The 15,397-nt window shown below is 44.1% G+C and overlaps 2 protein-coding genes across 3 annotated transcripts in view; one reads left to right on the top strand and one right to left on the bottom strand.

The window, feature by feature from the left end:
* cog7 (component of oligomeric golgi complex 7) overlaps positions 1 to 10,250 on the bottom strand; it is a 62,791-nt gene extending 52,541 nt beyond the window's left edge. For both annotated transcript variants that reach the window (XM_080747075.1, XM_080747076.1), the window contains exons 1-2: positions 9,806 to 10,250; positions 4,085 to 4,233 (exon numbers count right to left, since the gene is read on the bottom strand). In XM_080747075.1, the coding sequence (XP_080603201.1) occupies positions 4,085 to 4,233; positions 9,806 to 9,977 (321 nt within the window). In that variant the 5' untranslated portion in view covers positions 9,978 to 10,250. The remainder of the gene's footprint in view (positions 1 to 4,084; positions 4,234 to 9,805) is intronic.
* Positions 10,251 to 14,019: 3,769 nt separating this feature from the next.
* LOC308303159 (myeloid-associated differentiation marker-like protein 2) lies at positions 14,020 to 14,970 on the top strand (the record flags this gene model as incomplete). The annotated part of the gene is made up of 1 exon (XM_080747482.1): positions 14,020 to 14,970. One exon carries the CDS (start codon positions 14,020 to 14,022, stop codon positions 14,968 to 14,970), a length of 951 nt encoding a protein of 316 aa, XP_080603608.1.
* Between the last annotated feature and the right edge of the window lie 427 nt (positions 14,971 to 15,397).

Raw genomic sequence — 15,397 nt, 5'->3', positions numbered from 1 at the left:
ATTGAACTCTACTCTCCATGGCATGAGTAATCAATAGAAAAAAAGTCATTTTGGGGGTGAACTACTCCTTTAAGGAAAGAAAATGGTGCAGTAGTTGTAGGCTGTGAAAAGTGAAGATACAGCAATACTTTATAATAGTGGAATTCTGGCACCACTGGCTTGCAAGATCTTTTTGCAGTTCTCCGGTGCTGTGACCTCAAGGTCCTCTGCTTACTGTGAGGCAATGGGCGTCGATTTGGACCATTGTCATGTGAATTGAAAACAATGGGACCTTTGAAAACAATGGGACCTTCCTGAGCCGGGAGTGTGGATGTGTTGAGCATTGGGAGAGTGCTTATTTGCTTCATCACATGATGTTAATTTAACACTTTTATAGAGGAAGGTAGGCCTAAATAAGGGCACAGTAACACATAGTACTGCCTGCAAGCCACAGTGTTGACAAATAGGGTTGCAACGGTACTCTGTGTTACCGGTGTTACCGGTGAGCGAGCACAACACAGAGTATTTTACTTGCACACCGATAACACCGTTAAATAAAAAGAAAACGCATCCGCTGCTCTGCTCTGCCCCGAGGAGCGCAGTAGAGATGTGACGTTCGCCAACGAGTCCGCTCTTTTGAACAGCTCTTTTAAATGAACGATGGGATTCGAGAACAGATTCAGAATAAACAGATCATCCACGGGGCGAGGCACAGCCCATCAGACTGCATGATGTCTCGTCCCCCCTCGCAGGGCACGTTCCAGGAGACTAGTTGTGGCTTTATAATGTCACAGCGCGCAGTAGGCGGAAAAACAACGATTAGCCAAACAAGAAAACACAGGGCTGTTGTAACACTAACAGTGTTGTTGCTTTTTTACAAAGCTGAATTTTTTATATGGTCGGATGGTTGTTGTTGTAGCTTGAGGTAGCATTGGCTGCTACTGAATGCTCACAAGACGACAAGACACGCAATGGTGGTTGAAACGGTGTTACCGATAACCGCGTGTTGACACAGACGATATTTTCTGTGTTAAAAATCTCATACCGTTGCAACCCTTTTGACAAACAAGTGGGTGAAAAACCATGGTAGCCTAGTTGATGATTGATAGATAGAAGATATATCTGCAGATAAACGTGGTTGCGACCGTCAGGTCGCCGTTACTATCAAAACCTCGACCAGCTGTCCGTCTGTCAGTCCGTCAGACGTCACACTTTTGCCCTGCTCATATCTCCGCAACCGTTGCCCCGATCCATGCCACATTTTGCACACACTCCTTGCCTGCCAAACCACAACCTCCACCCATCAATTCTCACATGGCCCTCTTCTAGCGCCACCATGAGGCCGATTCTTGCAAAACACATTTTTGGACACTGCTCCTACACTTTTTGCCCTAAAATCACGCTAATCGGTACACAGTGGCCCTCATTTATCAATGGAGTGTAAAAAATGGTCTATTTTTTTCACCAAATTTTGCGTAGGGCAACGTGTGCACGGCATTTATCAATGCTTCCTAAACAGACACACCTGGTGTACATTTGATCCCAGCGTTGATAAATGTGCAGGCTGAAATTTAAATAACACGCCCTTAATTATTCTCGAAACGCCCCGATTTTACGACTAGAACGACCTGAATACGACCTAACAACGAAAGGAAAGCCAATAGAAGAGTGTCCGCGTCCCAAACAGACCACGCACACATGCACGCATGCACGCACGCACGCACACACCACCAAGCCCAGCAGCATTTAGGTTCACTGTGGAACCATTATTACCATTTATTTTGTATAGTAGCCTAAGCTTGCAGCCTACATGAGTGACACCACACCAGTCATTGTCACAAATGGAATATATTAATTTAACCCAATATCGGCGACGCTGCAGTGCGCGTTTGAGTGGTTACAAAAAAAAGAAGAAAAAAAAGAACGCAAAATCATGTATTCCCGAAACCACGAGATGCCGTGCATGCGATGTTACTGAGAGATACTGACAACTGACAAGGAGGCAGTTATAATCTGAAGGTTTGAAGCGTCGGGTGGGTTTTATCCTTAATACATAACTCCATAGAGGACACACTTGTATAATACCTCACGGTCCACGAAAAGAATGTCACGGTCGGTCTCACTCTCACCACGTCGGGTTTCATCATTAACTCCAGCATAGTGTAAGCCTACTACAGTACTGTAGCGACTGTATAAATTGAGAGACCCCACAGTTACGTTTTGGATATAAATTTAACCCAATTTCGGCGACGAGCACAATGCGCGATGCGCAAGTTCAAGCACAAGTGCTTGAACTTGCAATCATGCACCGTTCCCGCACGGGCTGGTCTTCTCCCCGCAGCGTGCGTGTGTTGGGCTGGGCACAGCCAGGTTTGGACCTTCGGGTTTTATCCATATTTAAAAGGACTCGCGTCACTGTATAAATTGGAGGCTCACGCCTCACGGTAGATCACAGCCGCCGCGCTGGTCCCGAAAATGCTCTCGCATGCGTTCATAGGCTATAATGTGCTTGTTCTGAGCCAGGTCTGCAATCTTAAAATATAGACTGTTAAAGCACTTAAAGTTATACCATGTAACTTTTTTTATAAAACAAATCTTAAAATTGTCCTAACTGTGAAATCGCTAAAGTTTTAGAACCCCCACTCTGTTATTTTCAGCTTCTGAAGCCTTCTCTTTATATGTTTTCTATGAGTTGTGAGGGGGGGAGAATTTCCCGGCAAAATGATGTCATCTCCCACATGATACACTACCGGCCAATCACAGCGCCGATCATACACCACCGGCCAATCACAGTGAGTCTTGCTGTCTCTAAAGGAAGTAGCTTCCCTCAGCAACTGTGTTTACATTGGTGAAGGAATCTTGCTTGCTACTCCCTCAATTCTGGTCTAAAAATGATGGGAGACGGCTCTACGGAATCGTATCGGCAAGGCGGAGGTGCTCGCGACGGCCGCGGTGGCGACTTCGGCCGAAAAAAGCAATACCGCTACTGACCACTAGTTGAGCAGCTTCCACAGTACAGCTTTAACATTATTGCTTCCATGTTGCTAGATTTTGATTGCTTGTCATTGTAACTTGGAAATAAAATCGGCGTGCATGTCCATGATGTAGCTGGCTATAATATACTTTTATAAAATGTTATATTTTCACAGGATTATTTATTATTGTGTTGGATATACATTTTCGAGTGGATACATGTGTCCATTGCCTGTCAAATAGTTAGACAATGCTGCTCCACACGTCTACAATGGAACAAAGTGGTGTAGGATGAATCCTACACCACCTCTGGACTTGACGTGAGATTTGATCCTACCCTACGCCAACGTCAAAGTCAAGTTGAAATGATAAATGTCGAGACTTCCCTAAATTTCGGTGTACACCCAAATTTGGATCTGCACCACGTTGATAAATGAGGGCCAGTATGTCTACACTCATCTCATCAACATGGATCAGTCCCATTTAGCGCCACCTTCAGGCCGATTTTTTCAAACACATTTTTGGACACTGCTCCTACAAATGTTGCCCTAAAATCACGCAAATCGGTACACAGTATGTCTACACTCATCTCATCAACATGGATCTGTCCCATTTAGCGCCACCTTTAGGCCGATTTTTTAAAACACATTTCTGGACACTACTCCTACATATTTTGCCCTAAAATCACGCAAATCGCTACACAGTATGTCTACACTCATGTCATCAACATGGATCTGTCCCATATAGCGCCACCATCAGGCCGATTTTTTCAAACACATTTTTGGACACTGCTCCTACAAATGTTGCCCTAAAATCACGCAAATCGGTACACACTTGCTCTACAGTCATGCCATCAACATGGATCTGTCCCATTTAGCACCACCTTCAGAATGATTTTTTAAAACACATTTTTGGACACTACTCCTATAGATTTTGCCCTACAATCACGCAAATCGCCACACAGTATGTCTACACTCATGTCATCAACATGGATCTGTCTCACATAGCGCCACCATCAGGCCGATTTTTGGACACTGCTCCTACAAATTTTGGCCTAAAGTCACGCTGCGACCTGACGGTCGCTTATCTCCCGATTAGGGAGTCTTACTGACTGGTAATGAGAATGACATACCTGCATGGACTGCACCGTATCTTGCTCAAACTTCCGGATGTCCTCCTTGACCAGGACCATCTGCTCCTTGAGGAAGGAGGCCTCCTGCTTCAAGGCCTCCACATCTCGCAGCACCCTGGGCATGTTCTGCAGGGCCTGGTTACTACTCTCTGCACAGGGAAATGCATTCCTTCCGTTAGTATTACAGGTAGGCAGGGTTTCCTGCAGCACTTTACAGGCCATGCGCCCCGCCCGGCCTGAAAACCCCCCCGCCCCCCCAAGGGTCTTAAAAAAAAAATATATATATATATATATATATTTTTTTTTTTTTTTTCAAAAAAACTGATCGCGAAATTGCATGTTTAACCCCCATACCAACCCTATCTTTCAAACATGGCAGCCATGTGAAGTTACTTGTGCCTCACTGGCAGAGCAGCGCATGCAGCTGCTTAATTGACGGTCGTTAACTTCTTTTGAAGTTCTCTGAGAGCCGAGCCTAGGTCAACTTGACAGTGACACAGCTGCACAGCGAGAGTCGTAGATTGCGTAGAGAGAGAGAGAGAGAGAGAGAGAGAGAGAGAGAGAGAGAGACCTCTTCTCATTTACTCACAACTGATTAACCTGGGGGAAAAAAAACAAGTTACACTGTCCTGTGAAAAACGTAGTTATTCAATGTTGAATAAATGTGGATGATAGCATGTAGTTGTGTTTTCCGTCATCATGGGCACATTCATGTGTTTTTATAGGGCAAAAATAAGAATTAATATTAAAAATTAAATGAATTAATTACTCGAATTCATTAATTAATTATCAAAAAATGTGCGCGTGCGCCATGAGATCCCCCCCTGGTCAAGACTTTTTCCTGCAGGAAACCCTGGGTAGGGGTGGGCGATATGGTGATAAGAGACGATACAATGTCTCCACGATATGCCTTTTCAGAGGTATCGTATATATCGTGACACAATTGAGGGAGCCTTGTAAAACATCCCGTTTAATCCTCGTTAATACAGAGATTCATTGCAGAATTCAATTTTAACCTGCATTTTGGTCTAAATCAGTAGTTCTCAAACTTTAACATGTCAAGGTCTCCACTTAACTCTGACAGTATACAAATGAAACCAAATGGACCCATAAGGGTCCATTTGGTTTCATTTGTATGCTGTCAGAGTTACATACGTGTAAAGTTCAATTTAGACCTTCCAAAAGGAACCCAGTTTTTGTCAAGTAACTTGAAAAATAGCCATAAAAACCAACGTGAAAAAGAATCGTGATAAAATTGTGTATCGTGATACAGTTTTGGGAAAATATTGTGATATTGTATTTTTTCTAGGGATGGTCCGATCAGGTTTCTTGGAACCGATCACCGAGCACCGATCACAAAAGTTTGATCACCCGATACCGATCAATCACCGATCCGATCAAGTTATTATTTACATATTATTTATTTTTCTAAATGTTAATGTTTTAACTTTAATTCATTCATTCACTCATGAATTCATTTATATATTTGCCTTATATTTATTTACCAGCATTACTATGTATTTATTATCATAGCAGTAACTAATTATTCCTTCAGCACTGTGGAAATCAATACCCCAAAATGGCCTCAAGTGGGCATACTGAATGGCTGGTTGATCGGATGCACCGATCCGATCGGATCGGTGAATTTACCTTTTGATCTAAACCACCGATTATCGCCGATCACGCTTTGATCGGCCCGATCCGATCCATTGCCGATTGATCGGTAACATCTCTAATTTTTTCCATATTGCCCACCCCTAATTACAGGCAACTGTGGCAAGAAAATCAGGGGTTGACACTAAGGTCTCAGAGGCACTTGCCTGTAGGGCAAGTACAGGTCATGTTCTACTTGCCCAAAGGTCATGCCCTTGGAATTACCGTTCAATTTAACACCTATTTAGTTTTACTTGCTGTGGCTGTGCGATAAACACATGTCATACCTACATTGTTATCCGAATGCCTACATAGCTATGATTAAATATGACTATTGGTTCACACCTATTATGTTTTTGTAGCAACAGTGAAAACAGCACATTAGACATTATAGCAGTTATTGTCTCCACCAGCCGAAGGCTTGGGGGAGAGTATGTTTTCCCCTTCGTCCGTCCGTCCGTCCGTCCGTGCGTCCGTCCGTCCGTCCGTCCGTGTGTCCGTCCGTGTGTCCTCACAGTTTGTGTGCAGCTAATCTCAGTCGCCGTTGGCCCGGTCGCTGCCAAAGTGAGCACACACATTCCCTGGATGCCAATCTAGAACCTCTGCCCTAAATTTTTCAAATGGGCCTTTTCTAGCGCCACCTAGTGGCCGATGTTCACAAAACACATTTCTGTGCACTACTCTTACAGATTTTGTCAAAAAATCCTACAAATCGGTAGGCAGCATCTCGATAGTCATGTGATCGACACAGATCTGTCCGATTTTGCATATTCCATCCGGATTGGCTAAGATTGGCTTCCAAAGTTTGTAGGATTGAGCCGTTTTGAACAAAATGCCTCAAATCCCAAACGCAAAGTGCAATTATCATGAAATCGCGCACACACGTTCCCACTAGGCCGAGGAAGAAAAGCCACTTATTTTTTTTAAATCAGCCTCATGGTGGCGCTATAACAGGCCGATTTGTGGTTTTACCTATAACTCCACCGATTAGTTTCAAACTTTGTAAGCGCACTCCCTAGAGGCTAAGGATAAACCTTTGCCCTGCATTTTTCACACCAGCCTTTTATATCGCCACCTTTGGACCGACTTATGTAAAACACATTTTTGGATATTACTCCTTGAGATTTTATCCAAAAATCACGCAAATCGGTACACAGTATCTCTATAGTCATGTGATCAAGTCCGATCCGTCTGATATTTCATATTCCATCCTGATTGGCTAATATTAGCTTCCAAAGTTTGCAGGATTGCTCCGTTTTTGAACAAAATGCTTCAAATCATCAACGCAGCTTGCAATTACCGTGAAATTTGTCACACATATTCCCACTAGGTCAAGGAACAAAAGCTACCTTTTTCACATTGGCCTGTTATAGCGCCACCAGCAGGTAGCCTTTAGCAAAACAAATTTTTGGAACACAATGCTTCAAATCATGCATGCAGCGTCCGATTTCCATGAAAGATCTATGGTGAAGAACATATGCCACCCTTTTTACATTGGCCTATTATACAGTAGCACCACCAGGACACACAGCCTGGTGGAGACCTGTGCTCGGAAGAGCACTGCTTCTAGTTAACAGTGCTCTTATTTATTCTACAGACCAAAAGACAGAGCGCTCAGGCCACGTTCAGGTGTTTAGACAGATATCTTGTGTTGTGTTTATGCTCTCTAACGAGCACTTGCCCGGTCGGGCAACCTGAAAGCAAGCTCCACCAGCCCAAAAGTTTTATTTACCTGCTGGGGGAAGGTGGGCAAGCCTTAGTGTCAATGCCTGAAAACTATGTGCCATTCTGTCTTCACCTCTTCTACACTTCTTTTACACGCAAAATGAGAATTTGCATTTTTTTTTTTAAGATCACAGTGACTCATTTTCCATAACATATAGTGTGTTCTATTAAATTGACAGTAGTCTTTTATAGCAAGGGTTCCCATTAACGTTTCAGGCTGTGAACTCCCAAAATAATCATGTTTGAACTGGGGGGACCCACCCCACCCGGCACCACCCCCACCCTGACAAGTACTTGGAATTGTAGGCATTACATTTAGTCTGGTTTCACAGATAAATATTGTGAAAATAGCAGATCTACAAGCTCATAGCGTGAGCTTATAGATTGGGCTATTTTCACAATATTTGCCTCTTTCTTGCGTAATATGAGCCAATTTGGTATTAAAATCGTCACTGTATAAATGTGCACAAACCCTTTATATACTTATACTGCATGTTGCTTTGCTTACTGTTGAGTGAGAAAACAATGTTGTGTTAAGCTAAAATAAGGGAATAATTAAGGAAATAATTTGGACACCCCAGTTTTTGGAACCACTGATTTATAGGCTGAACAGGGAGAGATTGACAGGTTGGAGACAGAATACAAGTCAGGTGGGCACTACGGACATCTGGGCACCATATTTGTTGGACATGCGGGCACCTGTCCGTCCCTAGTGCCCAGTTGTCCAGGTGCCCACATGTCTCTGGTGCCTAGTTGTCCAAGTGCCCACATGTCCCTAGTGCCCAGTTGTCCATCCAGGCATTGACACTAAGGTTTGCCCACCTGCCCCCGGCAGGTAAATAAAACGTTAGGGCAGGTGAAGTTTGCATTCAGGTTGCCCGACCGGGCAAGTGCCCATTTGAGATGGGGCACAACCATATATAAACACAACACAAGATGTCTGTCTATTGTGTCTAAACACCTGAACATGGCCAGACCACTCTGTTTTCTGGTCTGTGAAACGTAAAATAAGAGTGCTGTTTACCTATAATGTGCTGTTTTTACTGTTGCTACACTTAAACATAAAATAACAAGTGTGAAACCATAGATACATAGAAACCATATTCAATCATATCTATGTAGGTATTTGGATTTGGTGGTATTGAGGTATGACATTTTCGCACAGCCCAGAGAGTAAAGAAAGTGTTAAATTGAGCGGTAATTATCTTTACTATCATTGTATAGTGGACGATTTACTTTTCGGGCAAGTGAGAATGACCTTTGGGCAAGTAGAAATTGACCTGTACTTTCCCGACGGGCAAGTGCCTCTGAGACCTTAGTGTCAACCCCTGCCATCGGTGCCCACCTCACCTGTTACCCTTTCTGAATCTGAACACCAACTCGGAATGGAGACATGTCGGAATGACATGTCTCCGACAATGACTTCTTATTGTCGGAGTGGCAACACTTCCATAGATGTTAAGGTTAGGGAGGGGTCCACCCTATGTTCCCCAGGTTCTATGTTCCCCAGGTTCTATGTTCCCCACTTACCCCCCAAAAAGGTTCTATGTTCCCCAGGTTCTATGTTCCCCACCCACCCTCCCCACAAAAAGGTTCTATATTCCCCTCTCAACCAAAAACCACAAAAAAAATGTATGTCCTCCAGTCAAATGCAGGAAATGGTGGGACATCTTGCCCAGGTGCCCACCCCTAAGTGTCCACTCGTCTATGTGCCCACTCGTCCAAATGCTCACTTGTCCCTATTGCCCAGATGTCCAGGTGCCCACTCGTCCAGGTGCCCACTCATAACAAAAGTATGGTGTCCAGATGTCCCTAGTGCCCCCTGTCCAACTAGTATTCGTAATTTCTCCCCATTATTGTGTGCTTTGAGTTGTTATTAATAATTAGAAATGAATGTTTCCTGCATTTTTGGATGAGTGTGGAACATAGAACCTTTTTTTAAGTTGAGCGGGGAACATAGAACCTTTTTGTTTTGTGGGAGTAAGTGGGGAACATAGAACCTGGGGAACATAGGACCTTTTTTGGGTACGTGGGGAACATAGAACCTTTTTTGCGGGAGTAAATGGGGAGGGGTCCAACCTATGTTCCCCAGGTTCTATGTTCCCCACCTCACAGCATTAGTTTAGTGAGGTTATGGCTAGGGTTAGGGTTAGGAGTAGGGGTAGGTTTAGGTGGTAAGAAAGTGGGGAACATAGAACCTGGGTGGGGAACATAGAACCTGGGGAACATAGGTACGGTCCCAGTGGGGAACATAGAACCTGGGGAACATAGGTACGGTGACCGTACCGTACGGTCCCGTCGGAAAGGAGACATGTCGGAATGGAGAAGTCGTGTAACCCTCACCCTCGATGGCATTATTGACCTCCTGGATGAAGAGCTGCAGCTTCATGACCAGCGTGGCTGCGTGCGTGTCCGCCTTGCCCGTGCCCGGCGCGTCCTTCTGCACCACCCTGAACGCTCCGTTCACCCAGTCCTTCACGTCGAAGTCATCGTCCAGGAACTTGGAGAAATCCATCCCTTTATTAGCACGTCCTCCAGAAGCTGTCTGGAGCGTCTGTAGTAGTCCCAGTCATTGGTTAGCTCCCCAAAGGCTAGTTTTTCCCCAACATGGGCTTCGAGACGAATATGAAATAGATAGCCCAGGAGAAGGAGATGATCATCACCACTAAATAGATTTCCAGCAAAGCGACAGCCTCCGCCAGAGTTGCCACAGTTGCATCCAAGGAGACAAGAGAATCGAGTTTCTTCAGCTCTGTTGTTGTTGATCAGTAGTCTGTGGCAGCAGTTTTTTTGATGTTTTTTTGACAGCAAGTTCCTGTTTGTGCCCTGCGATTTACCGTCCCTGGAAACAAATGCTGCGAAGATACGGTGACATCCTATCTATAGCCCTGAAACATGGAAACATGACCGTCATGGGACCGTGTACACATGGGTTGGGGCAGAGTAACTTATTTCGCCCCTTACAACTACACAAACATTCAGTTTCACAAATAAAGTGCTTAATAAAGTTTTACACGTGTCTAAATACGGTACGCCCTACTATAAATACCCGTAGCCTCCGTATTCTTTAATAAGAAGCCTTTTTATCCGATCGTTTTCTGTTTTCCCATGTATTTCCGGACCCATTTTTGCAAGGCCACGCCCACATCTCAGTGTCCATAGATGGGGTGCGCATGCCAGGAAATACAAGGAAACACAGTAAACGATCAGATAAAAAGGATTCTTATCAAAGAATACGGAGGCTACGGGTAATTATAGTAAGCCGTACCGTATTTAGACACGTGTGAGACTTTATTAAGCAACTTTGTTTGTGTAACATGAATGTTTGTGTAGTTGTAAGGGACGAAATAAGTCACTGCCCCAACCCATGTGAACCCGGTCCCATGACGGTCGTGAGATGCGACCGTCATGTTTCAGTGCTAGATGACATCCATGACAGCACGTTTGCTCAGCCTCAGACGAAAATACAAACTATTATTTCCTTTTGTCATTTCGAGAAGCTTGCTGATATAATTATGCAAACAACAAAGGCTGTCCAGCAACAACCGAGAGAATACAATATTATTGGAAAGATTGTAGTGTGTCACACATACACACTTCCGTGCAGAAACAAACTGCAATAGAAAACAATGTAGGTCTGCTTCCCTCTAGCGGCCAGCGCGCATACTGCATACGTCAGTTGAGCTATTTGTAGGCAGTAGCAAAATAAAATAAAATACACCAGGATTTGGAGGTTGTGTCACAGGATAAGGGAAACGGGAAGCGTCTGGGCACCTCAATGTGGTATTGGCTATTTATCTCAAATGCGAAAAACTAAAGAATAAAGGTATTCTTTGGAAAATGGTCTGAAATAATGTAAAGTAGGTCTATAGAGGGTATGCACGTCGTGACATAGTAGGCCTACCTGGAAGTTATGCGGGAATGCCTACTGAGTGGCCAAAAAAAAGAGTCAGAGTCATGAGGAGTCAGTATGGGTCAAAACTCAAGTAAGCTTCAAAACTCTGAATTGAATTGAATTGAACATGCACGGTACATCGTTATTACCCTTCCATGTATTGTTTATAATGAATGACTGGCTATATCCACAGATGTTGCAGCGATTTGTAGTTGCACTTGTTGAATTTAATGAAAAATGTTTTAGCTCATGTTACATATGGGCTATTTTACCTCATTTTCAAACGCCTACATTTAATCTTTATTGTTTAATATTTTAAAAAAAGCCATTTAAACCTTAAGGTGCCCATACTTCTCAGGGGCCCACTCTTCCAGCCACGAGGCCTAAGTCAACATTCTGTCAACATTCACCCTTCTATATAACCATGTGTGCGACACAGAATGTATTTTCCCTCATTGTAGAAGTTGCTGCGTTCCACTTGTCCCTCTGCAGTGGCTCAGCAGTGGCAGTGGCTCACGTACACATAGGGTTACCAACCGTCCCGTAAAATACGGGATCGTCCCTTTTTTGGAAACTAAAAGACGTGTCCCGTATTGAACTGAAACGGGACGCTCTTTGTCCCGTATTTTAAGGTTGGGGGATAAATATGAATGACGGGATGATTTAATTGAGAAATGACAGCGATTCTGCCTGTCAGAGAGCTTCCACTTCCACTCTGCTCTCTCTCCTCTGAGACAAGTGCTGCATCCCATTGCTGTGAGAGGCGCTGCGCTGTTTGTAAGCAGCTGATTGGCTTATTAACATACGGCTCTGAGTGTTGCTAAGACACAGTCTCCGCCCCCTACACACTCCCTTCCCAAGCATGGGCTGTAGGTTCACTCCACACAAGTTGCCTGCGAGAGACGAAACGAGTGCGTGCGAGCGACCATACGACAGTGCTCGGCTCAGAACATTGTTTAATGTCTTAAAAAAACGTGTGACAGAAGATTGTGTACAAACATATTAGACATGAATCCATGATAGGTGATAGGCTAAACAAAAAGGTGAAAAAGCAGGCAAGCAACAGAAAATAAGCCATGGATATTGGTATTCCTGGGAACACTACAGTAATCTTGTCTGCCAACTAAAGCGACCCCAGACAGGCTGGTATGTGAAATAACATAAGCATGCGTTGATTTTGTTTTTAAAACCTAATGGTTATTGTTGTATGCCAATATGATTAAACTAGTGTTGGGTAACCAGAGAGTGGGCACATAAGGACCAGGTAGACCTAGGCGATATGTTTTGGAAAATTGAGAGACACCCGAATTAATATTGTGAAAGGAAAAATATGATTTAATAGAGGAAAATACACATTTTAGCCAACTTTATAACCGAAAATATCCGATTTTTCGGCCCAAAGACACCCGAATTAATATTGTGAAAGGAAAAATATGATTTAATATAGGAAAATGCCCGTTTTAGCCAACTTTATAACCGAAAATATGCGATTTTTCGGCGCCGCCTTTGGCGGCGCATGTTTCCTTAGAAAGTGTCCCGTATTTGAAACTCTGGGAGTTGGCAACCCTACGTACACACCCATGGGTGATTACACACATTTGTCGATAGAACCGTGTAGCTATGTAATTAAACCCCTCCTTTTAATTATTTCTTCTTAAAAATGCTAAATACAATGCACAAGTAGGTAGTATCGATACAATCGATTCTTTGCACTGCACAATGTTGTAGAATAATTGTGATTTTGAGCAACGTTTGCCTGTTATCTCTTCTGTGGTACCAACATCAATACAATACATCATGGAATTATGGACAAATTCCTATCCAACAATAACAAAATAGTGTTAATGTTGTTGGGTCTAAGCTTTGGGTCGGAGAGACTTCATCTCACCAAATGGTGGTCTGCAGCTCAAATGCTGAATAAATAATGGACCTTGATATGAAAAGGTGTGTGTGTGTGTGTGTGTGTGTGTGTGTGTGTGTGTGCGTGTGCGTGTGCGTGTGCGTGTGCGTGTGCGTGTGTGTGTGTGTGTGTGTGTGTGTGTGCATGTATGTGTGAAAGTACATTGTAGAGAACTTTCAATAAAGGCACTAGGCCTATAGAAACACCAGAACATTAACTCACAGAGAGCAATGCCTAACTTAACTAAAGCCCCTATCATAGAAGGCAGCGCGGTGATAAGCTATCCACCGCGGTGTAATCTTTTTAAGTCATAAAACTACAACATTATGTCATTACTCGCGGTGAAGAGCTATCCACCGCGAACCCCGACACATCTCTCTGTTTTTACTTTCAGACAGATTCACTGATTGGTCGATCTAGACCGGTCAGTCACAGTGATAGGACTTCACCGTGACTGACTATGATGGCCTCCACTTGTTTTCTCACTTTTTGGTGGATAGGTTATCACCTAAAATTTGCGGTGATAGGCTCTTCACGCTTCACCGCAGTCTCTGAAAAGGGCTTAAGATAACACGCTCATGGCCAGTGCCTCTGACTTATGAGATAACGTCCGTTCATGAATATCATGCAAAGCATAAAGGGAGAGGCAGTAAGAGAGAGCCTATGAACCCTGAAGCCTCGCTCGCCCCAAACAGCTCTTCTCAGCCACCCTGAGGGAAGCCACGACGACGGCAACAAGCAACGCTCTCGCCTTCAGAGAAGATGGACGCCATTAAGCAGGCGTTTTCCGGGGCAGCGTTCACTCCAAAATCTCTGATATCTCCCCGAGGGATCCTGCACATCCTCGAGATCGTCTTTGGCATGGTCGCGTTCGCCGTGATCCTCCACGCCCCTGCTACTGGCAGCTACTGGGTCTACACCCACAGCTACTGGACCTACTGCAGGTTCACCTGGTTCTTCTGTCCCTTCGTGACCCTCGTCATCACCATGATCGAACTGTTCAAGCTCGACGTCCCGCTCAACATGTTTTGCATGGACTGGCCGGACTTCACCACCGGCATGGCCATGACCTCCACCCTCATGACCTTGTCCGTCGCCATCATGTGCGCCGTCATGTACGTGTGCGCCACGTGCATCTACGCCTGGGTGGCGACCATCTTCGCTTTCCTGTTAGCCGTGGCCTACTTCGTCGAGGTGCTGTGGGATAAAATCTGCTACAAGAAGAAGGGGAGCTATCTGGCGGTTTTGGCTGGATTCTGGAAGGTTATGGAAGCCTTTGTAAGCTGCGTAATCTTCATATCGCTGCCACTGACTGCATATTACCATCACGGGTGGCTGATCGTGTGCGTCATTGCATATATTCTGCCCTTCCCCTTCATCCTACTGATCATTGTTGTTAACCTCCTCAAGATGCTGAAAAAGATGTTGCCCTTCAACCTGGACCGTGTTGTGTTCATATTACTGATTGTCTTTGTGGTTCTGTATGTTTTCGCAGCTATTGTGTGGTCCGTCTATACTTTCGGGGGACGTCCTGTATCCTTTAATTGTCGTCGAGGCTATTACTGGGACGACACTCACTGGGACGACCATATAGTAGTCTGTATCTACCACTTTCGCTTGGTGGTTGCAGTATTTACTTATATCAACCTAATTCTCTTTGTAGTGGATCTCGTTTTTACCCTGATGGGAATGTGTGGCTTCAAACGTGGATGAATGACCTGTGCATCTTTGCTACCCTTCCAGTTGTCAACTAAAACTATGGCGAAAAATGTTTGTCAACTGCGTTTTTTTCACTGACGAAAACGAAATAAAAACGAAATAAAAACTAAGCTGTGATGACTAAGATTAAGACTAAATAATATTGACAATTTCGTCAACAAAATAAAAACTAGACTAAAATGTTAGGAAGGGACTAGTGGAGAAGAGTCATTTTATGTTTGGTTGCTCTTAGGTGTTGCATGTTGAAAATAGCCGATCTACAAGCTCACAACGCGTCGCAGCTTGTAGATCTGCTATTTTCAGCACACAACCAAGTGTAAAATCAGGCATTACGATGCCATCAAGGCTTGCCAAAATACATTTCAGTTGACTAAATCAACTGTAGATTTAGTCGCCTAAATACATATGATATTCAGTCGAC

Source organism: Nannobrachium achirus, assembly GCF_963921795.1.
Source record: "Nannobrachium achirus genome assembly, chromosome: 18".
Lineage (NCBI taxonomy): Eukaryota > Metazoa > Chordata > Actinopteri > Myctophiformes > Myctophidae > Nannobrachium > Nannobrachium achirus.
Note: the sequence above shows the minus strand (reverse complement) of the source record. Positions and strands in the feature narration are given on the sequence as shown.